General features: G+C 39.0%; 2 protein-coding genes across 5 annotated transcripts in view; one reads left to right on the top strand and one right to left on the bottom strand.

The window, feature by feature from the left end:
* The window catches only part of LOC143892747 (DEAD/DEAH box RNA helicase family protein), a 54,643-nt gene extending 47,799 nt beyond the window's left edge, over positions 1–6,844 (top strand). For all 4 annotated transcript variants that reach the window (XM_077397604.1, XM_077397603.1, XM_077397605.1 and 1 more), the window contains 3 exons: positions 1,762–1,845; positions 2,414–2,986; positions 6,509–6,844. In XM_077397604.1, the coding sequence (XP_077253719.1) occupies positions 1,762–1,845; positions 2,414–2,986; positions 6,509–6,601 (750 nt within the window). In that variant the 3' untranslated portion in view covers positions 6,602–6,844. The remainder of the gene's footprint in view (positions 1–1,761; positions 1,846–2,413; positions 2,987–6,508) is intronic.
* A 7,214-nt stretch (positions 6,845–14,058) lies between these two features.
* On the bottom strand, positions 14,059–17,580 carry LOC143892746 (auxin efflux carrier component 3-like). Its single transcript, XM_077397602.1, has 6 exons — positions 16,142–17,580; positions 15,782–16,070; positions 15,617–15,702; positions 15,288–15,445; positions 14,786–14,862; positions 14,059–14,425 (listed from the first exon to the last, which is right to left on the bottom strand). Exons 1-6 carry the CDS (start codon positions 17,346–17,348, stop codon positions 14,359–14,361), a joined length of 1,884 nt encoding a protein of 627 aa, XP_077253717.1. The 5' UTR covers positions 17,349–17,580; the 3' UTR covers positions 14,059–14,358.
* Between the last annotated feature and the right edge of the window lie 4,811 nt (positions 17,581–22,391).

Here is a 22,391-nt window from a genome sequence, read left to right as displayed (position 1 = left end):
CCCGACCCGGAAAAACCCAACCCAACCCGGCAAAAAATTGGGTTCAACCCGTTGAGTTCGGGTTGAGCCCCACCCAAGTTGCACCCCTAGGGTGTATGTATCATTTCCCATATCATATATAGTTTGAAGGTTGATGGTGAGAACTTCAACACCCACGTTTTCCTTCCCTTCTGACACGTCCTCTCTTCCTTCTCTCTTCTATTCGTTCCCCTCTTTCTCCTTTTAAATTTTAATCCAGGTTGATTAGATTTCAACAGTCACCCTTCCTCATAAACTCATTTTATCTTTCTATTATTTGAACAATTATCAAAATGTTTCAAGCCTCTCCTATTTGTTTCTACTTATTCCATATATCCCACAAATCCGTCTATGTAGTTGTCAAACATTTTTCAATTTTTTTGGTAGATTTGGTTGAACTCTACCAGTACTGACATCGTCATTTTTAACAAGCAATACCACATAATTTAATTTGTAATTTGTTAAATGTGCTTTTTACCTAACAATATTAATTTTCTGTGATGTTGTAGCTCAGTGTTTTAAAACTCGCTGACTCGGCTCGGAACTCGGCCGAGTCGACGCGGATCTGTGGCGGCTGCATTTGGGAGCCCCTGACTCGGCGAGTTTTGGCCGAGTACTCTATGCCATCTGAAACACCAAGCTAACTTTCTGCCCATTTTCGCATAAAAAACCTCCTGAAACCCTATCTCACGAAGAAGAAGATGGAGAAATGATATTTTCACCCTTCTTTTCTATAGGGACAGCCCCAGTAAAAGTATAAAATAATTATAGATACACTAGGGGATAATACTTATCTTACCCCTTTTAAATTTCTTGTGCAGAGTGATGTACAGTGAAAGGACAAGCAATGTAATACACGGTGGGTTTATCTTGTCATCACAGCCTAGCTTGAATGACAGGCATAAACTCATCACTACTATGGCAGCCTACTTTGACTTGTTTTGCAGAATCGTCTTGTCTTTTAGTATTTAAATAAGTATAAAATGTTACTATAGTTCCCATAAAGCTCTTACAAGTCAATTAAAAATAGAGGACAAGCTGAATTTGTGCAATTACTAAACATTGGTTGGGCTGATATCGTTCGCCTAAATCCAATGCCCAATTTGAAAGTGCATGAATTTTCTACAAAAGTTTAGTAAGAAAAATTATTTTTAAATCTTTTTATATTTTTAACACTTTAAAAAACATATAACTTGGCCGCGTCAACCGCGTTATTGGCCGCGTCAACCGCGTCCGCGCCGAGTCAACAAGGTTTCTCTTCGGCCGCGTTCCGCGTCACATCCGCGTTTTTAAACACTGGTAGAACTAGAGTGTATTTTTTTGCTGTGTTTAAAAACTTGTTGACTCAACACGGAACTAGCCCGAGTCGACTCCCTTTTACCTTGGCCGCGTTCCGCGTTGCACGGCATCCGCACTCCGCGTTCCGCATTGCACGGCATCCGCACTCCGCGTTTTACCCTACAGAGTCAGTAAAAACACCTCTGACTCTCGCCAGTTATGACCGCATCAACCGTGTTCTTGGTTGTGTCTGCGCCTGAGACGACGAGGATTTTTCTTGGCCGCATTCCGCATCACATCCGCATTTTTAAAGACTGCTTTTTTGTTAAGTGGGCATCATAATTTCAGTACAATAAATCATTTTTCTGTCTACCATTGGTGTTTCAATTTCTTATTGTTCATGACAATTTGCTTTAGGTTTAGGTTGAGACCTATTGATACTAAAGGTATTTTCTTAATTGACAGATAACAGATTCACCTCCTGGAAGAATACCAGTAGAAACACATATTCTTGAAGGAAATGTGCCTGGCTTTGAAAACGTGTACCAGGTAATTACACATGTTTCTTTCTACTTTAGCAACTCTTATTCTCTTGATGTGCTTTTTGGAAAATTTGTTTCTCCGGCTATCTCTTAATCTCAATTGTATTTCTTGTATACAAATATCCTGCACCTTATATGATATAGAGTCAGTTGTAGGTAATTTATATATTTCATGGTAAACAGATTCAATTGATTATCCTTGGTGCAATCAATTCTCTCCTGGAAATCACTCATCATCAATGTCTGACTAGGTAGTTAGAAATTTAGAATATTTAATTTAAATACGGAAAATCTTCTTGGTCAAGAGTATTATACAAACACTAAGTCATCCTAGAAAGTGGTTATCTTCACTCAATCTGGTTTGATATCCTCCAAGATTACATCCTTTTTTATATAAAGTTTCATGCGGTAAAATTTATAAATTGCTGAGTTAAAAGAGCTGCCATCTATATTTAAGTACCCTAAATACATTCCTAAAAGAGTACACATGCATGATGATTATAAGATAAATTGTTTATGGATATCTCTTTTCCTTAAATTGACATCCCATGTTTAAGCACCTCATATACATGCAGATGATGCGGGATGAGTTGGTTAAAGGAGGAAAAATATATCTCGTGTATCCGGTCATTGAAGAGTCTGAGCAGCTGCCCCAACTCCATGCTGCCGCTGCTGATCTCGACTCCATATCTGCCAAATTTGAGGATTACCAATGTGGGTTGTTACATGGTCGCATGAAGAGTGATGAGAAAGATGAAGCATTGCGACGGTTTAGATCTGGAGAAACACTTATACTACTTTCAACTCAGGTGATTGAGATTGGGGTTGATGTTCCCGATGCGTCCATGATGGTTGTCATGAACGCTGAGAGATTTGGAATAGCTCAGTTACACCAACTAAGAGGACGAGTTGGACGAGGAACTAGAAAGTCTAAATGTATTTTTTTATCATCTACTGCCGGGGCGCTAGATCGATTGAAGGTACTTGAAAAATCATGTGATGGATTTTACCTGGCAAATGTCGACCTTCTTCATCGTGGACCTGGTAACCTGCTTGGTAAGAAACAGTCAGGACACCTTCCAGAGTTTCCGATAGCCAGATTAGAGATTGATGGAAATATTTTGCAAGAAGCTCATCTTGCTGCATTGGTAACTATTATCACTCTGAATCTGGTTTTAATTTTAGGTGAATTATACATTTTTAGCTTCTATATATATGTTTAATATTTATAATTTCTCATTAATGTTATAGGTGTCTTTCAGAAATGAAGTTGAGGATAAAACTTATGCTGAGAATTATATATCATCTTTAGACTTGCTGGCTTGCTGCATACAAATTATGCACACCATCATGCATATGAACTTATCACCATATGAAAGAGAAGGCTTAATCATCATAGTTAAATTTTCAATATTTTATTTGCCAGTCAGTATCAGTGGTCAAAGCATGCCAAAACATTGTGTTCAGTTAAGTCTGAGTTGGATATTTGATTTGTGTCATCGTTTGAGTCAATCTATAGACACCATAATGTATACTAAATTCAAATTGAGTGAAAATCTGTAACATTAAAATTCAATTTTCTTTTTTCAGCCTTAAGACACAAATGAGATGCTGCGGAAAGCTCAAATAGAAGTTGTGAATATTCTTAACAATTCGAGATCTTTTAGGATCTATTTGTGTATAGATGTACATATGCAGTTGACAGTCCTTTGGCCTGTGCATGGATGCTTATTAGATCATGAAGTAAATAACTGACAGTTAGTCCTTCAATGGTAATTCAAATCCTAATCCCAACATAAATCTATATAGGTGTCATATGTTGCATAAAGCCAGAGAAAAAAGCCTCTATCAAATGGATCTTTGGCTCCATGGTGGAACTTGAAGAAGGAAGAGGAATCTGTCGTATTATTCCACTAATCTCAATCGGGTTATATACAATTACTGAAAACATTAAATGACAAAATGTCCTTAGCTAGACATGTTTGTACTATATATTAATACAAAATATGCAACACCGATGCCTCATGTAATAAATCTTATATAACACTAGCTTTAACAAGGACATGTTATCAACTAGGTCCTTCACTGTCGACACAAGCCCCTTAGAAGAGGAGAGGAAGGTTCTAAAGTTGTACATCAGACAAACCCCTGACAATATAAAAAAGAAGTTGAAGGGTCAAGGGAGTATTAAGAGACGATCAAGGGAGCGTTATCTGGGCTTTCTCGGGTCCTATTGGGATCACGGACGCGAATGAGGCGGAGGCTAGAGCCATTCACCATGGTTTAAAATTCCTTGATGTTGACCTATCTAGGGTGGAGATTGAAGGTGATTCGAAAAATGTCATAGGATGGATTAATGGGTCACATTCTTCCCTGTGGAGATTCGCGACATTCTTTGATGAGATTCAAGACTTGACTGGAGGTTCTCATCTACAGGCATATCATGTAAAAAGATCTGCAAACGGTATTGCAGATAAATTAGCCAAAGATGGAGTTTTTAGGGAGAGATTGGAACAGTTTGCCTATCTTCCTCCTTGAGTCTCCGTCTTTTTCGATCTCTGTTTCTTTTTAGTTTATCTTGTATTTCTCTTGGGACTTCCTTGGTCTCGTTCTTTAATATATTATCTATTTACCTTTCAAAAAAAATAAAAATAAAAAAGAAGTTGGGAGATATGCAAATTTGCTGTTTGTTTATAATTCAACAATGTCTTTACCAAGATGCTAAACAAGATTCAATTATTTAGGTGCATAATTTAAGTTTGTTCGGAGTATGAATATGACATGCTACAAAGAATACATCAAAGTAAACCTACCTATCTTGTCTAGAGAAATGAAGATAGGCCATTTTCAGATATTGTGGTGTTTCCTTCATCTTCATGCAACTAAGTTCCTGAAACATTATTCGACTTAAGGTAACAGTTTACTGATCTTTCCTCTAAGGAATATCGTGGTAAAGCACTTTAAGAGATCATGACACATTCAACAATGGTCTTATGATTTAGCGTTAATTGAAAAATGCCTTCTCGATGTGAAGAAATCGAATAGCCTGGAGCCATGGCTAACCAGGAAAACTTTAAACCATGCACATAAAGCCCGATATAATTAAGGGTTTGACCAAATGTAGCTGGTTGCAGTAGTTACTACGTTTAGATTTCTCCTCAAGCCACAGCCTTTTTACGAATGGATGGCAGTTGCAAGCATCCAAATGTGACAGGATGCAAATTCAGCATGATGACCAGCATGATGACCGTGCAGAATTTTTTTGTGAATCTAGAGGAAGACAAAATGCATGCATGCAAACCATGAATGTTGAAATCTTAGAAGCTAGGAGATTAAGCGGAAGAGGCCTAAGGAAGAAGAGGAAATGTTTCTCCTTTGTTTTGTCTCACAGTCAAGAGAGGGAGTAGGATTCAACTGCCGATTTGGTGAGGAGGTAGGATGTGATATAGGGGTGGGTGATGTGGACGAAGCCAAGGATTTAATGTGTATCATATCGGTAGTGACAAAGGTGAAACTACCACTTACTCAAAAAGCTTAAGCTGTTGGAGAAAGGTGTTTTTAATCTTTTATACTTTAACACTCCCCCTCACACGTGGCCCCTCTTTCTTGGATTGGCCTACACATGGCACATGTGGCCCCCTTTTTTGGGGTTGGCCTTTGCATGTGGAATTTTGCTATCCAGGAGGTTTGAACTCAGGACCTTTGCTCTGATACCATGTGAAACTACCAGTAACTCCGAAAGCTTAAGCTGTTGGAGAAAGGTGTTTTTAATCTTTTATACTTTTAACAACAAAATTATAAGGTAGGCCTCATCAACAATGATGAACTGGAGCAAATCGGCGTCTGTTGTGAGGATTAAAGATGGGCTCACCAGGAATGAAGATTTAAGGTAGACCGCCACTAATGGGTGGTGCGAAAAGTTAAGGTGACTGCCACCACGACCAGGGACAAATCAGAGTGACTGTGGTTGTTATGACAAGGATTTAAGTTGGGCTCCAAATCGAATGACGATGATCGGAGTGGCATTGTGGCTGTTTGATGGACAACAATAAATCGAGGTGACAATGTGATCGTCGAAAGAATTTATAATGGTGTGGTTGTTGAAAGAATGCTAACCTGAAGGGCACCCTTGCAGAAACCAGCCGCAAGGGTGCCTCCATTAAGATAAATAAATATAAGTTTCGAAAGGAGTGTTAACGCATGTGCACACGTGTCATGTAGGCAATAAATTCAAACACTTGTGTGTTTTTCAACTTTCTTATACAAATCCATGTTAGATGCTTTCATGTTTTTGTACAAATCCATGTTTTTGTGCTGACCAAAACAGGCTAGATGCTTTCCTAAGCTATTCTGTCCATTATCTTAATGGTCATGAAAGGGCTTTCTTTCCGGAACCATTTCCACATTATCTTAATGCTTGTGAATTCGTACTACTTCCTAAACTCTTCATCTTAATGCAAATCCATCTGTTTATCTTAATGCTCGTGAATTCATGGAAACAGACAAACTTTGTTGATAGAGACTCCTGGCATTAATTTCTACAGGCGCATGTTACATTCAAGTCATCATGATTATCTGAATCAAATTTAGGTGTAATCATGTATAGAGTTAGATTTTATTTATATTGATAGAGATAAGGAAACTTAATCATGTGGTTTCTCAAAATGCAGAAAATTTTGAGCACCTCCCATGATTTAGAGAGCTTCCCAAAGCTTAAAACTGAGCTCAGCATGCGACAGCCGCTCTGTCTTCTGGGTGATTGAGCTTCATGGGCTTTGAAAGTGACAATCACCAAGCTCAGAAGAGTTCTCAAGTGCATGAAACTGAACAGTGGGAAGGTATTTTGGGTCTTTTTGAGTAATAATTTGTAAGCTATAGATACTTCCTTTGTAAACTGCGATGCTTTAATGCAATGTCAATGTTAATACTTCTAAATCTTGGGTCTTTGTCTGTAATAAATTGCTTTTTGTGCCATAATTGATTAATGACTTTAAATTATTTTTCTACCATGTCCCAAAATTTTTAATAAGAATAATCGAAATAAAAAAACATTTTAAGAACATCTCAAGTACAACATATCTCTTCAGTTCTTTGAGACTCAAAAAGGTATGGATTCTGCTATTCTTATCCTTTGTACTTAAAATCAAATCCCATTGTGAAGATTTCTATGAGTGATTTGATAGGGAAATGATATATCCACCCCCTTTTGGTTGTTTTTTTTTCTTCGAAAGATGGCATTTTCACCCCCTTTTGTTAGTCTTTTCCTGAAAAAATTAAAGCTATTTCTAAGAAAAGACTAACAAAAGAAGGTAGATGGACATCTTGCTTCGTGCCGGTGGTTCACCAGACACAGACCCATGCCTTGTCTCGTACCTCTTTTCTTTTCTTTCTTTTTGCATATATTGATTTCGCTTTGTCTGTGCATTTAATTTCGTCTGAAACCAGGGATTAAAATTCGGATTCTCTAGCACATATGTCAGATTTTTGCCCTGACAAGAATTAATTGAAACAATTACCGATGGGGGACAAACATTAGGCGAAATTATCAGACTCATGCTCTTCCTCATGCTTTTCAGAAATTATAAACGAGGGACAAAAGAGGTCTTGTTAGTAAAAGCTGGACGAAAATGCCCTCTGGCATTTACAATACGTTTTGACTTTGTTTTTTTCCTTCTTCCCTCCTTTACTTTTCCATTATCACCTTTTTTGATTTTTTAGAGCACTAGTCATCTTCCTCGTTGTTCAACAACCATTGTTGCTGGCAAATCTTGAAAACTTGAATGTTGAGTTCTTACCATCTATCTCTTTGTATCTAGGTTTTATTTATCTTTTTTTTTTGCGGTTTTGCACCATTTTTCATTCCTCTGTTTCTGATTTATCTTGTTAGGGTTTAAGCAGTTTGTATTTTAGGGTGTGTTCTGAAGATAATGCATGGATAGCTTCACTCACTTTTTGGAAGACAAGTGGTTGTATATGAAAAAGTTGATGTAATACATGAATGAATGGCTACACATTTTTTGATTTACTTAATTTTTTTGTAATGCACAAATTGGGATGTAATACATGAAGCACATTTAATGAAAACAACATCTATTTCTTTTGTTATTTCTATCATGAGCAGAATTGTAATGCCATTAGAAGAGTTGCTATAGGTAGGGGGTTAGCAACTCTAAAAAGTAGGTTTATCAATTTTTGAATGGGCTGATCAAGTGCTTGAAAATTGGCCGAGGGTGCTGGAGTTTTGGAAGGGGGTTTTCAAGTCTCTAGGATTGGGGTTATCTAGTATAAAAAAAATGGGGTTACCAATTTTCGAATGGGATTATCAAGTCCCTAAAAATTGGCCAAGGGTACTTGAGTTTTGGAAGGGGTTTTTCAAGTCTCTGGGATTGAGGTTATCTAGTATAAAAAATGGGGTTACCAATTTCTGAATGGGCTTATTAAGTCTGTAAAAATTGGTTGAGGGTACTGGAGTTTTGGAAGGGGGTTTTCAAGTATCTAGGATTGGAGTTATCTAGTATCAAAATGGGGTTACCAATTTCTGAATGGGTTTATCAAGTTCCTGAAAATTGGTCGAATGTACTAGAGTTTTGAAAGGGGGTTTTCAAGTATTTGGGATTGGGGTTATCTAGTATCAAAATGGGGTTACCAATTTACGAATGGGCTTATCAAGTCCCTTAAAATTGGCCGAGGGTACTGGAGTTTTGAAAGGGGGTTTTCAAGTATCAAAATGGGGTTACCAATTTACGAATGGGCTTATCAAGTCCCTTAAAATTGGCCGAGGGTACTCGAGTTTTGAAATGGGGTTTTCAAGTCTTTGGGGTTGGGGTTATCCAGTATCAAAATGGGGTTATCAAATTCCGAATGGGCTTATCAAGTCCCCTATGCACATGTTTTTACTTTCTGTATCAAGTCCCTTATGAACATGTTTTTACTTTCTGTTTTTTTTCACTCGTTCATTTTCACCGTTTTTTTCTTTCTACCTTACGATTCATCTTCCTCATCTTCCATTAAAAGGGAGAAGGAGAAATGCAAAACCCTAAAACAAATGAAAAACAAAACCTAGATACAGAGAGATAGATGAGAATGAACTCACGTTTCAAGTTTTTGAGCTTTCCCGTCGCCAATGGTGGCTAAATGATGAAGAAGATGACTGGTAGGGTAAAAAACAAAGTTGAAAATGGAAAAGTAAAAAAAAGAGGGAAAGAAGAGAGAAGAGAGAAAAGCAAAGCAAAAAGTGTTGCTTAAGAAAATGGCATTTTCGTCCAGCTTTTACTGACAAGCTCTTTTGTCCCTCGTTGATAATTTTTGAAAAGCATGGGTTCTGTTGATAATTCTGCCTAATTTTTGTCCCCCATTGGTAATTGTTCCAATTAAAATCATGTGATTATTATTTTTTGTTTTCATGTGAATTTGACTTGAAGTTCCCACTAGGTTTATATGTTCTGCCCTAGAAAAGAATGGAGGAAAAAGGAGGGAGTTTGATTTAAAAAAGAAAAGATGAAGTGGGATAGTCTTATTTTATGGTATGTAGTAGCAGAGAAGCAAAACCAAAACATGAAAGCATGGACCCAGGGCAAGGTGGAGAATGAATGAGATGTGTCACGGACAGCACGATAAGTAGTTGTCAAGGTTGCCCACACGCAAGCCCTCTTCACGTCTCATCAATACAACATCTTCTATTCATCTTCATCTCTTCTAATAAAAATGTGGGCCCACATGATTTTTTGAGCTCTTGCCCAGATAACTTATCTGAAGTATCGCTCAGAAAATATTTCCCCATATATATATAATCATCTTTGTTTCTTGCTCATATTGAAATTTCTCATGAGCTCGCTGTGGGATTACACATATTTGCTATTCATTGAAAATTGCACAGCTTTTGTTGATGGTAGGGATTACATATGCAGCCTTTCATTTTCTCATTTCACACATTATATAGCTTGTTAGAGAGCATGCATGAATGCAAGAGTTGTTACTATCAGCTTTGGGCCCAATGTTCCCTTATGAAAGAAAAATCTAACATGAGTCTGCAAGTCTTTGAGCTCTCTTCAATCTTTTTTAGTCAAATTTGTTGTTGGGCTCTATCCACTTCCAGCTTTTTCTGCAATTCTAATAATATAATACGCCAAGGTTGATTTTCATCATCCTTAAAGGTCAAACCACACGGGTTTGGCAGTGGCATCCACATGTTCTGGGCCCATGTAACTTTGGCACGTGGAACCTACTGTATGGTGAGATCACAATCACACAGTCGTGGGCCCCAATATTGTCTATGTTGACTGGCTCAATGAGGGGAATGTGTGTGTGTGAAGACTAATGATACTCTGTTTAATTGAGACGCACGTGCAAGGTCGTTGAACTGTCGGAGCGAAGGGAGGACAAAGGGTGTTGAAGTATAAATGGTTAAATAAAACCAACTCTAACAGCTTAAGCTTCTGGAGTAAATGGTTGTTTTGCATATGGTATTAGATAAGGGTGTCAATTTTGGCTCGGGCGAGCTTAGTTGTTCTGCATATGGTATTAGATAAGGGTGTCAATTTTGGCTCGGGCTCGTAAGCTCGCCCGAGCTAGGCCAGGTTCGGCTCGGCTCGGCTCGTTAAGAATTTAACATATTTAAATATATATTATATCTTAATATATACACTAAAAGGGTTGTCCAGGGAGTGAAAGGGGGAGGCAAAATATGTCACTTCTTTTTTGGAACCCCATTTGTTACTTGGACCACCCCCCGTAGTGTAAAAAGAGTAGTCAAATTATACTAGATAGGGCTGTCCAAGGAAGATGAGGGGTAAAATAACCTGAGCTCGATAAGGCACACGATCCTGACCGAGCAGCCCAAGTCTGGTTCGAGCCCGAGCCGAGCTTTTGAGCTTAACGAGCCAAGCTCAGCTCGTTTACACCCCTAGTATTAGAGTTATTGCCTCACGGAAGGTCTAGATTCAAAAGTCAACAATTCCTTGATATTAAAAATCCACGTGTCCGGTCAACCCAAGGGGCCACATGTGAGGAGTGTTGAAGTATACATGATTAAATAGGGAAGTCCACATATGAGGAGTGTTGAAGTATACATGATTAAATAGGGAAGTGATATGTCCGCCCCACTAGCACCGGCTGTCCCGAGTAATCAAAAGGGGTGGATATATCACTTGCCATTAAATCACAACAATAATAACAGCTTAAGCTTTTGGAGTAATTTTGTGGGATAGCAAAAGCAGGAGTTTATTTTATGGACCTGCTATCCTCTCCATTCATGTGGACCTTTGTTCTTGGATAAAGTATTTTATAAGCCCATCCACATCCTTTCACATATCCGATGTGGGGTGGAACCCCCAACAAGACTGTCCATCTGGTGAGTATTACTCATCTGACAAACCTAGCAGTCCAACAGAGACTAGTAACTCTAGCTTAATTTTTTTCTCTAATTTCTGTTTGGAATGGTTTAAGTGGGTAGTTAGGATCATCTGATGAATTCAATTTTTAGCCTATGACATCTTCATGGTAGGGACAGTTGGATGAATGGTCCAGATCACGCTGACATGACTGGTGGGACCGATGAAGAGTCTCTCAAATGGGTGCATCTTATAGTGGTCATGTGAGGTGTCTCTCTCCCAACAAACCAATTCACTCGCATCATCTATTCTTCCATAAGTTGTGAAGAGTAAAGAAAAGTTGTAAAAGGCAAAGGTAAAATTTGTTGGGAAACGTTGATGTGACAAATCACGTGTAGTGTTAGCTTTTGATCAGAAGTCACCTTCGTATGGGCCTTTAGACAGTGATATTTCCCGAACTGAGCAAACCATTAGTCAATCTTGCTAACCCTCATTTTCTGTATTCACAAACTTTCATGTTAGGTAATATATTTACTTGGGATTTGGTTGCTACTTGGGTTGGGTTCCGACCCGCATCAATAGGACTAAAAAATAATGGGGTTGGGTTTAGAAATAATTGGTCTTGACTCTTGAGGTAGGTTTTCTGGACCAATATCTGGGAAAAAAACTAGGAGACCAAAAAAAATTCTTTTATTGTTAAAATTAAAAGATGAACCCTAACACTTTTCTCTTACCCCAAATTACCCTAGCTCATTACTAGAAGTAATGCAAGTAGAATTGCAACTCGGGTCGGGTTTTCCAAAATACTATCTGACCCGAGAACTAACTCAGGTCAAGTTGGATTTTTTTTATGAGAAAACTTGAGACTCATAAACCTTACATGACCGACCCTACCCGAGATAGTTTCTTGGGTCGAACTGCTTAACGTTTTCTGACATGCACTCATTTTATCTTGAAATTGGGAGACAAAATGATATACCACTAAGCAATGGTGCAAAAGATGATTCAACTAACGGTTTTGTATGAGAGACTTTAACACCAGGCAAACCTTGTCTGGAGGAAATATCTTAAGTAATTAGGTTTGCAAGTTTGAAGTATACCGAATGGGGGCATTACGATACAAATCCAATTGGGTGCCCTTGCGGCTGGTTTTTACAAGGGTGCCATCTAGCACATACGGAGGGAAGCAGATCTTTCAAGTCTTGGAAGATTACTCACTTATGGAAGGAAGAAAATGTAGCAGCGGATTTTCTTTCTAAACTTAATTGTCCTTGTAAAGGGGATAATATCCCCTCCCCATTGTACCTCCCAATCTACTAGACATTGTACATTGGGATTTATGCTCGAGAAACTATGTAAGGCTGTTCTTTTAAAAAAAGGGGAGATCTTAATAACTTGACTTTCGACATTCTTGCCTTTCTACACTAAATTTTTAGACATAAACCGTAGAAAGTAAACTAGAAATGAACTTTGTTTAGCCCTTCATCTTAAACAAGGAAAACATTTTTTTAATAATAAATTCCTCGTTTTCTTAATTCCGGGCGCATTGCATGTGTTCCCTATTCATCCTACAGCAAAACATATAGAAAATCTCAGTTACTTAGGCCACCATCAGACAGTTTTAATTCAAAATTAAACAGCTTAAAAGGGGGTTCTTATATGTTAGATGCACATATGCGCAGGTGAAAGTACAAGTGGGGGCCACTTGCTCGATGATCCAAACCATTTATCTCTTAAGCCTTGTATGGATTGACCATGAAGCAAAATCCACCCCCTATTGGACGATTACAACCCATGAATTTGGTGATTAGAAAGTCCACTGAGACTGGATTTTGCTTTACGGCCTATCTATATCAAGGCTTATGAAATGAATGGTTTAGATGATTGGACAAGTGGCCCCTATTTGTACTTTTGACCACTCATAGTTACTCAAAAATTTCCTTGTTAAAATATGTGCATTCATATAAGAAACCCTTAAAAGGAACTCATGGTTGTATGAGAAGGAAAATGATTATTTCCTATCCAAGATCATCTCTATATAGAAAAGCAGGTTACGAAAGGTGTGGGGAGTAAGAAGCGAACCATGCGTGGCCAATGGAGATGTGCCACTTGGCATTTTTCCAATATCTTTAAAAATAGATAATAAGGGATTTGCTAGGCAATTTCGCGGAAAGCCATTTCTGAGCTGGGTTTTGCATGACAGAACAGCCACATCTGACCTCAGATGAATTAAATGAATGAGATCACAAAAGGATTCACTTTTTCCTTTCCTCTTTAACGTAAAAAAGTGAAAAGATGTCCTGATTCGGGTACGTGGCATGTACACCGAATAATCAGTGTATGTTATTTTTGGGAGATTTTATATGATGTGTAGCCGTATAAACCCCTAATTTTCTAATCACACTTCTTCAAAACCGTTTTTTTTTTTTTTTCCCACAAAACAAATTCCCATTTTGCTAGCAGTGCTCAAAATCATTTCCATAATCTATTGAAATTTTCATAATGTGCAGTCTCTCTATAGATCGGACGGTTAGGATCATCCTATGTGAATAATGGGTCAACAAATGCATGGATTGGATCATCCTATGGAGTGTGCCGTACCGTACTTTTTGAAAATGACCGGTTTATACGGCCACACATCATATAAAATCTTGCTATTTTGGTTATTTGGCGTATGCTCACTCTAAGCACTCCACTGCATTGAGCTTTTACTATAGAGACTTTTGGTTACTAAACCATATATTGGTGACAAAAAATTGATTATCTCCCACCTTGATTTTGTATTTTCGTTTTTTTCTCTTTATGTAATTTACCTGAACCATCTCAGTTCGTCTTTTAATATATTCTCATTTTACCGTTTCAAAAGAAAAATATTGGTGACAAAGAAAATCTTGAGCGTGTTGATTCCCAATGCTTTCTTAAAAATAAAAATCTAACAATTTCTCCTTGTTTTCTGAATCAAACTCCAATCCTTTTCCCCGCCTTATAAAAAATGATCGGGTCTCATTCTATCGAGTGTCGAAGCTTTTACGGAAAAGATAAAAATCTGCATTTTCTCTATAATTAATCTCTGTTCTTAATTAACTTTCGGAGAGTGTTTCAGCCTTCTCTGCTCATTGGCCAGTAGTCAGTCTTTCGTGAAAGTCAGATAGAAACCAATTTTCTTTCTTTATCCGCATCTCTTAAAAATTTCACAATCCGAGAACAATGTAGTAAAGGAGAGCGATCGGTAGTGCTATTAGCATTCCAAATATAACCCTGCAATGCAATTTCCAATAAGACGGATTAAAAAAATAAAAATGAAGGGTGGTGACATACGAAAAAGCAGATTGTGCGAATATCATCTAATTTGTTTGACGAAAATACCCTTCCAAAGTCCCAACCCATACTGGAAATGGGTTTTTATACTAAAAAAATGGCACTTCCACTCAACCTGGGACCTCTGCCTTTAGTTGAGTATTATTTCTTTATAAACCCTCCATTTGAAGGACAGTGATTATTGAAGAGTATGGTTTTCAGGGAAGGGTATATTCGAAGTCAATCTAACTTTTCAATAAATTGTTTTCCAAGATTCGAAAGGGCATTTTCGTACTTTTCATGTTGTCTTTTTTCACTTACGCTGTGCTGAGAATTACAGGATGGACATTGTATTCTTTTGCAAACACGAACGGGACAATGCCTTGAGGGAGAGCAGCCTGTGGATATGAAAATAAAAACCAAAAATAGATGTGATAATGAAACAGGGTGCTGATATTGATAAGGGAGAGTGCTGATATAATTCCACGGACCACATCATAAAATGATCCAAACCGTCCATGTGATGGAACACACTGTAAATACGTTATGCCTCTAAAATCATTTCCATAGGATGATCCTAGCCCTCCGATCTATAGAGGTTATCTAATAACCAATTCCTATATAGATAGGAGGGTTGTAATCTAAAATCATCACATGGACGGTTTGGATCATCCTATTGTATAGTACGTACAGTACTATTAAAAAAATACGGGATTATAAGGGCGTACACCATATAAAATCTCTCATAATCATAGGCAAACCGCAAACACCCCGAAGTTTGGGGTCAATTAAAAGTGGATTTATTAGTTGGCATTGTTATTACCTGCACAATTGCCACGTGGAGGAGGACACCACGTAGGCCGACGATAATGGAAGCAGCGGCCATGATTGCTGGGCCCGTCAGAAATCGGACGGCCATTGCGAATGCAGCAACAGAATTCCCACATGCTAATATCTTCGGTTGTAGAGCCATAAACAGCCCTGTCACAAATCACAACACAGCTACAATCACATATTCACATACACTAATGTACACCTTCTATGCGCATGGTTCCTAATTAGTACCTACCTATCGAAGTCAAATAAATGCTTTTTACATTTTTTTTTTCCCTTATCATAAACGAAAGGCGCATCTTAGCAACAGGAGCTCACCTAAACTGAACATGGCCATCCCCAGACCCGCATCGGAGAGTATAGAGATTGATTTTTCGATTATTTTGGGCATTGCGACATGCCATCTGTAAAAAAGAAAAAATAATAAAATAATAATTTAACTTAGAATTGAGATTGAATTTTTTTTTCCTAATTTGCCCATACCGGAAAGAAATCAAAGACCAGACAAGACCGATGAGACTGGAGTAGGTGTTAGGGTTCCGAATAAGTTTCCGCCAAACCATGATCAATATAAGCCGAGTCATGACGCTCCTCGGGGGACTCTGTTTTCCGGCACCGGAATCCGACGTGGCACTAGCCTTCCGGTGCAGCTCCACCGTAGATCCGGATTCCAGTTTCGATCCCATCCCTTCCTTGTCTCTCTCCTCCTCTCTATCGATCCCTCTTTTCCCAATGAAGCTGTAATCTTCCCCTCCGAAATCCTCTGGTAATTCTGAAAAAAATTAAAAATCAAGTTAGAAAAGTTAAAAATCAATTTAGAAAGAGAATTTTTTATTTATTTACCTTTATGTTCTTCATTTTGGGGGTGATCTGCAACAAGCATTCGGATCTCTTTGGCGCCATGATCGGACCGTCCAGATTGATCGGAAACACCGAAATCCGTACCACCGAATACATGGAGAGCTCCACCTTCCGAAACAGGAGACGTACTGGAGCTCCAAACGAACATGTGCAGCTCCTTCGCATCGTGATTCGCTTTCATCTGATTCGAAGAATTCTTTGCATTCTTCATGGATGAGATTTCATGATTCGGAGCCGGATAAGAACCGGAAACCGGCACCGGCGCCGGATAATACGCTAACCTCGGCAAATTCCCCGGCACAACGCCATTCTGCTCTTCGAAATTCGACGGCCTCGGTGTCGGACCGGATTGCACCGAGTAGAGATCAGCCTGGCCGAAATTCGACGACCTTGCCTGAGGAATAGATCCGATCATCGAGTAGAAATCCGAATTATTAAAATTCGATCCTCTAGGCGTCGGATTCCTCGACGAGCTAAGACTGTAGATCTCAGCTCCGGTGAGATTCGAAGGCCGCGGCGTGAACACCGATCCTCCGCCGCCGATCGATCGTCTCGACGACGTAGATTTCCTCACCATCACGTGAAGCCTTCCATCATCTCCGATCTCTGCCTCAGTCTGTAAAAAATCCCGTCCGTCAAGAGAAACTACATCCGAATCCACCTTAAACGAAACGATTGATCCAGCTGTGTCGGGAAACTGCTCCATGATCAGCATCATAGCAGATCTGTACTCAAAGAGGAAGAGAAGGAGAGTATACCAAATAATGCACTGTAAAACCACGACCTGAACCATAAGACTACCAGAAAAATCCCCGTACATGGCGATCAGGAGTGGAATTCCCATCACAAGCGAGTTCGGGAGTGTAGATAGAGAAAAGATGGTGATCATCCATTCTAAACTCCCATTTTTTGTCAGATTCGTCCAGAGAGTGAGGACTACGAGCATGATGATCTTTTGTAACGTATCGGCTGCTATGAATCGGAAATTCATGGCGTAGGGATTGTTTGTAGAGATGAAATGGAATGAGAGAAGAGGGACGGCGAAGACTGCGACGAACCGGTTTATGCCGGAGCACTGGTCTGGTGAGAAGATTTTCCACCACCGGACAGATCCGTAGGCTAAGATCATGGCTACATAAAGTGGAACTACTGCAGTGAGGACTGTGTATAGATCCTTCCATGAAATCATGTTTGAAGAAGAAAGGAAAATGCTAGAATGGCATTCGGTGTAAATTAGGTGGACGTGTGAGGGTAGAATTGGGAGAAGGAAAAGAAGTTGGATAACTAAAGCGAGGTGCAGAAGCGCGGCAGGGGGGAGAGACAGAGAGAGGAGGAGGAGTGGGTATGTTTTTCAGGGAAGTTAATATGGGAAGAGAGTGTTTTTTATATTGGCACTCTCCTAGTGTACTGAAGCAACTCTATAAATTCTCAGTTTTAAACGTGTTTGTAAGGCCGTTGATTTATATATATGGTGGTACACTGGAACTGTGGGTAGTTTGGTGATTTTAGTTAAACTTGTTGGGTTAGAAAGTAACCGCCTACTATGGTTAAGTTAACTGATTGGAGTGACACGTGGCTTCAGTGAGGTGACATTGGATTGTGTTGACGTGTCTCTCTCTCTCTCTCTTGAGGTTTGAAGCTGCAATTTTAGAAGATTTGAATGGGAGTATTTTTTAAAAGTACTATGGGCCCACTTCAAATTATGATCCAAACCGTTCATTTGTTGGGCCACAATGTAAATAGGCTGAAGGGACTGCATATTATAGAAACAATTTAGATCGGAGGGTGAGGATTACCCTATGGAAATTATTTATGTGGTACAGCTTGTTGGCGTTGTGGCCCAACAAATGAACGTTTTGGAGTGCTTTTTGAAAAATACTGGGCGCAATTTTACCCTTACATTAATGCTAATCAACATATATACATCAAACTCTAGTGTATGAACAATTAATTGAATTATGTATAGCTATTGAGGAATTCCGCAAGGGGTATATGCTGAAGCATTAATGTATAGCTATTTCTAGGGGTGGCAATCCAATCGAACCAAAACTGAACCGAAAATTCGGCTTCGGTTTGGTTTTACCAAACCGATTCAAATTTCGGTTTGGTCTTCAAATTTCAAACCGAACCGTTGCCCCCGATTTCCAATGATTATGAGTAAGGGGTGGCAAAATTGGCGGAACCGAACCGAAAATTCAAATTTTGGTTTGGTTCTGAACCGTTGCCACCCCTAGCTATTTTGATTGTTTTGTTTACCACATTCTTCATCCGTTATGAGTGACCATTTATGGGTAATTCTGACTATCTAACACGGTGGTTGTCTAAGTCTTGGGTTGCATCATATCTTAACGATCTAATCATTAGACTTTTGCGCCAGATGTGAATACTTAATCACTTCTTTCTTTGGAAAACTGGGCTCCCTATCGGAAATAAAGACCAAGTACTTCCAAAATGGGATTTCGTTTGGAAAATAAACACGAAAGTGGGAATTGACCAACGACTTCATTTGAGATAAGGGTACTTCGATAATTTCAATGTGATAGGGTTCTTTTAGTCATTTTCATATAACAGGTATATTGGTCATTTTCATGACATAATGTCATTTTGATCATTTTCTTTCAGATGGAATTCTGGTTATTTTAGGAGGAAAGGTTGCTCTCCAAGTGAGTGACATGGATCTGATGAGGCACCCTTGTGGTTGGGCTCATGCTCGACCGCCTACACTTTTTCATATATCTATAGATAATTTATTCTTTGATATATATATATAGAGAGAGAGAGAGCGAGAGAGGGGTTGCTGCGCTCGAGCACAGAAACAAGAGGGTGGGGCCATTAGGGGGTTTGGGGGGGGGGGGGGGGGGTTGGTGTGATCGTAAGCATTCATTTGGAAGGCCCCATCATGGATGGGGGGCCTACCAAAAATCTGCTCTATTGGATCACCAATGGGTGTTCATTTGTGGGGCAAAAAAAGGACAGATACTGTTTGTAAACAAATCTGTCCATTTTTGGCCCCACAAATGGACACCCTAAGGTGATCCAATGGAGCTAATTTTTGGTGGACACCCTACCCATGAAAGGGCCCATCAAATGAATGCTTTCGATCCCATCCAGAAATGTGGCCCCACCCTGTTTCTGTGCTCGAGCGCAGCAAATGCATGCTCATATATATATATATATATATATATATATATATATATATATTGAAATGATGATGCTTTATTAGTGAGAAAATGCACACAAAATGATGAGGTTGAGAGCACAAGAGGAACAACAAGAAAGCGGGCAAATAGAGCATAATAATAGTCTAGGAAGCAAAAATTCAATATATCCAGCCCTGGCTGTTCGACTCCGGCCTAGCAAGCCTATGCACCTCACTATTTGCAGATCTCCGAGTATGCAGAAATTGAACTAAGAGACAATTTACGAAATCAATAATCTCATCTCACATCTATAAGAACCTCCATGGGTGTGTGTGTGTCCCATCTAGCCACTGGATTATGTTAAGGGCATCGCCCTTAACAATGATATTATCCATAGATCTTCTAACCTTTAAAAAGCCCACTTGGTATAACTAGTATCATCTCGAATAAGACCTCCAATCCAGTCAGGCTCAGGTTTACCGAAACTTAATTCGGCTGTCAAGATTTAGCTTCAATCTTGATTCGGGAGGACTCCATCTTGAGGCTGCCGCCGTATCTTGATCCCTACTCATATAGATCTCCCTCCAATATTGCCTGATATCTGTGGTCAAGTACAACTTAAAGCAAGGGAGAGCTATAGCCCCATAATTTGCTAGTGAAATAATCCTTTCAAATGAGAAAGCGGCACTTAGTCTGACTCTCTGTTTTTTTATAGTTCGAGCACTCCATTTCTTCCAATGAACCTAAATTACTGCCAAATTAAAGAACAAGTTTCCATAAGATTAACTACTCCTTAGACCGTGGCACAAAAAACCAACATGCCAAGAGGTCAGCAGTATGAGCTAGGAAGACACGTGAGATTCTAAACCCATCAAGGATTTTTGCCCCACGCAGATCTAGAATACTTACAGTGGAGAAGCAAATGATCCATTGTTTTCCGCTTCCACGCAGAGGGAACAATCATCAATAATGAGCATCTAATGGCGACGAAGATGATCTATAGTCTGGATTTTGTCCTTGGAAAGTACAACATGTAGTCTACTCTATTACAACCGGTAACTTATCTAACCTCATATACATTTCTATGACTACTGATAATTGCACTATCAAGGTTACAATTTTCAGAATGCTCCACACCCAATCGGAATGGAGTGCTATTACCAAGAATGGGTCCATTATCAGAACATAATTGTATGGATATCATTTCCCTTTGGATATTATTGGGTCCAATAGTGGAAGCAGTGGGCCCCACTAAAAAGAGAGATATGAGTCCCACTACGAGCATAATTAGGAATGGGTGGACTACCCTTTTGCATGGAAGTGATAGGGACTTGCCCTTTTTCACTTGGAACCAATTTTAGGTGGGAAATGTCACCACCGTTACACTCTTATTGAAGTAAAAAAAATGAGTTTGATGTTGTGTCCTCTGCACCGCGATAAGTATAGTGGTCCCTAATTTAGGATGCCATCTAAATCGCGGGACCGACCATGGGTGGCAGGCCCCATAGCCTGAAAGTTGCTTTGATTGGTGATGATATTTTAGTTGTCGGATGTGAATTAGGGCATGATTTACGGGGTTAGGATCATCCTATGGAGATGATCGATTTACATGGTGCAACTTATTTGAGCTGTGGCCCAACAATTGAACGGTTTGGATCATTCTCTGAAGTGGGCCCTATAGTGCTTTCTAAAAAAAAATACATGACTCCACATGCACATAGCACATTAAATCTCTGAAAATATTAGTCCTCAAGTGCAATTAAGGATTGAGTACTGCTAGGTACGAAACCGAACAAATTCCTCTACTCACTGTCGCATAGGAGAGGTAGTTTTGCCATTTTAAGGAAACAAAAGATTGTTAACATGAGAAAAGTTTTTTTTATTTTTTATTTTAAACTAAATCTTGGTTAATTACAACATGGGAAAAGTTTTAAACAGCATTTTTTTAAAAAAAAAATGTGTTTTAATGGTTTGCCATTCAATACTCCGTTTAAAACTCATACAATAAATTTTTTTATACCCATTTGTTTGTGTTTCCATTTTGGGCAGTGATAAATCGACCCCCCAAAATGATAAATCGACTCCTCTTTTGTCTACCTCTCTCCTCTTTCTCTCTCTAACCCAGAGGAGAGAGAAACACACATGGGGAGTCGATTTATCATATTTGGGAGTCGATTTATCACTCCCCTTCCATTTTTTATTATGTTTTTTTTGAAGCAATGCCATATTAAACTCGAATATTTCCCAACCAGTAGTTTGTTTTTTGTTTATTTTTTTCACTGCAAAATCATGTTTTGCTAACTATGCTCTCTGTTACCATGATCAATATAATTAAGGATTTGATAATATAGGGGATTAAGTTTGTTCTAGGTCAGGTTCAAGTGGTTCCAAGACATAGTCCATGAAGTTAGGGATTGGTCAAAACGAAGAGTTGTTGAAGTGCGGTTGTCTCCCCAAATCCGGTCCCACCACCGAACCTCATGGGACCCTCCTCAACAGCGACTCCTCACCCCAACCTTTCAAACCCCGACAAACTTTCTCATTTTCCTTTCGCCCTATCTTTTCTCTACACTTTACATCCCTTTCCTTCTCTTATTTTTTCCGTCACGCCATGTACCAAATCATAGTTAGCAAAATGTGATTAGGCGAAAAAAACAAGACAGGAAAAATTCGAGTTTAATACAGTACTGGTTAAGAAAATTCAACTCAACTTAACTCAACTAAGCCTTTGTCCCAACTAGTTGGGGTCGGCTAATGAATCCATTAGAAAATTTTCATGAATGAGGTGAAAGGGTCTTCCATTCTCTCCTATCTAAGGTCATCGTCTCTGTTATGTTCCTAGTCCTCAAGTCTTTCCTCACTGTTTCTACCTAAGTTATTTTCGGTCCGCCCCTACCTCTTTTTACTCCATCAAATTGGCACGAGTCACTTCTTTTGACTAGAGCATCCAAAGGCCTACGTTGGATATACCCAAACGATCTTAGGCGGTGCTCTCTCATCTTCTCCTCAATTGCTTAAGAAAATGTAGTTAAAAGATGGAAACAGAAATAAATGCTTTTAAAATCTTGTCATTTGGGGTTGGGCCTGTAGCT

Source organism: Tasmannia lanceolata, unplaced genomic scaffold (genome assembly GCF_043159265.1).
Source record: "Tasmannia lanceolata isolate RefF3 unplaced genomic scaffold, GAP_Taslan_0.1 ptg000015l, whole genome shotgun sequence".
Lineage (NCBI taxonomy): Eukaryota > Viridiplantae > Streptophyta > Magnoliopsida > Canellales > Winteraceae > Tasmannia > Tasmannia lanceolata.
This window is presented reverse-complemented; position numbering and strand designations above follow the sequence as displayed.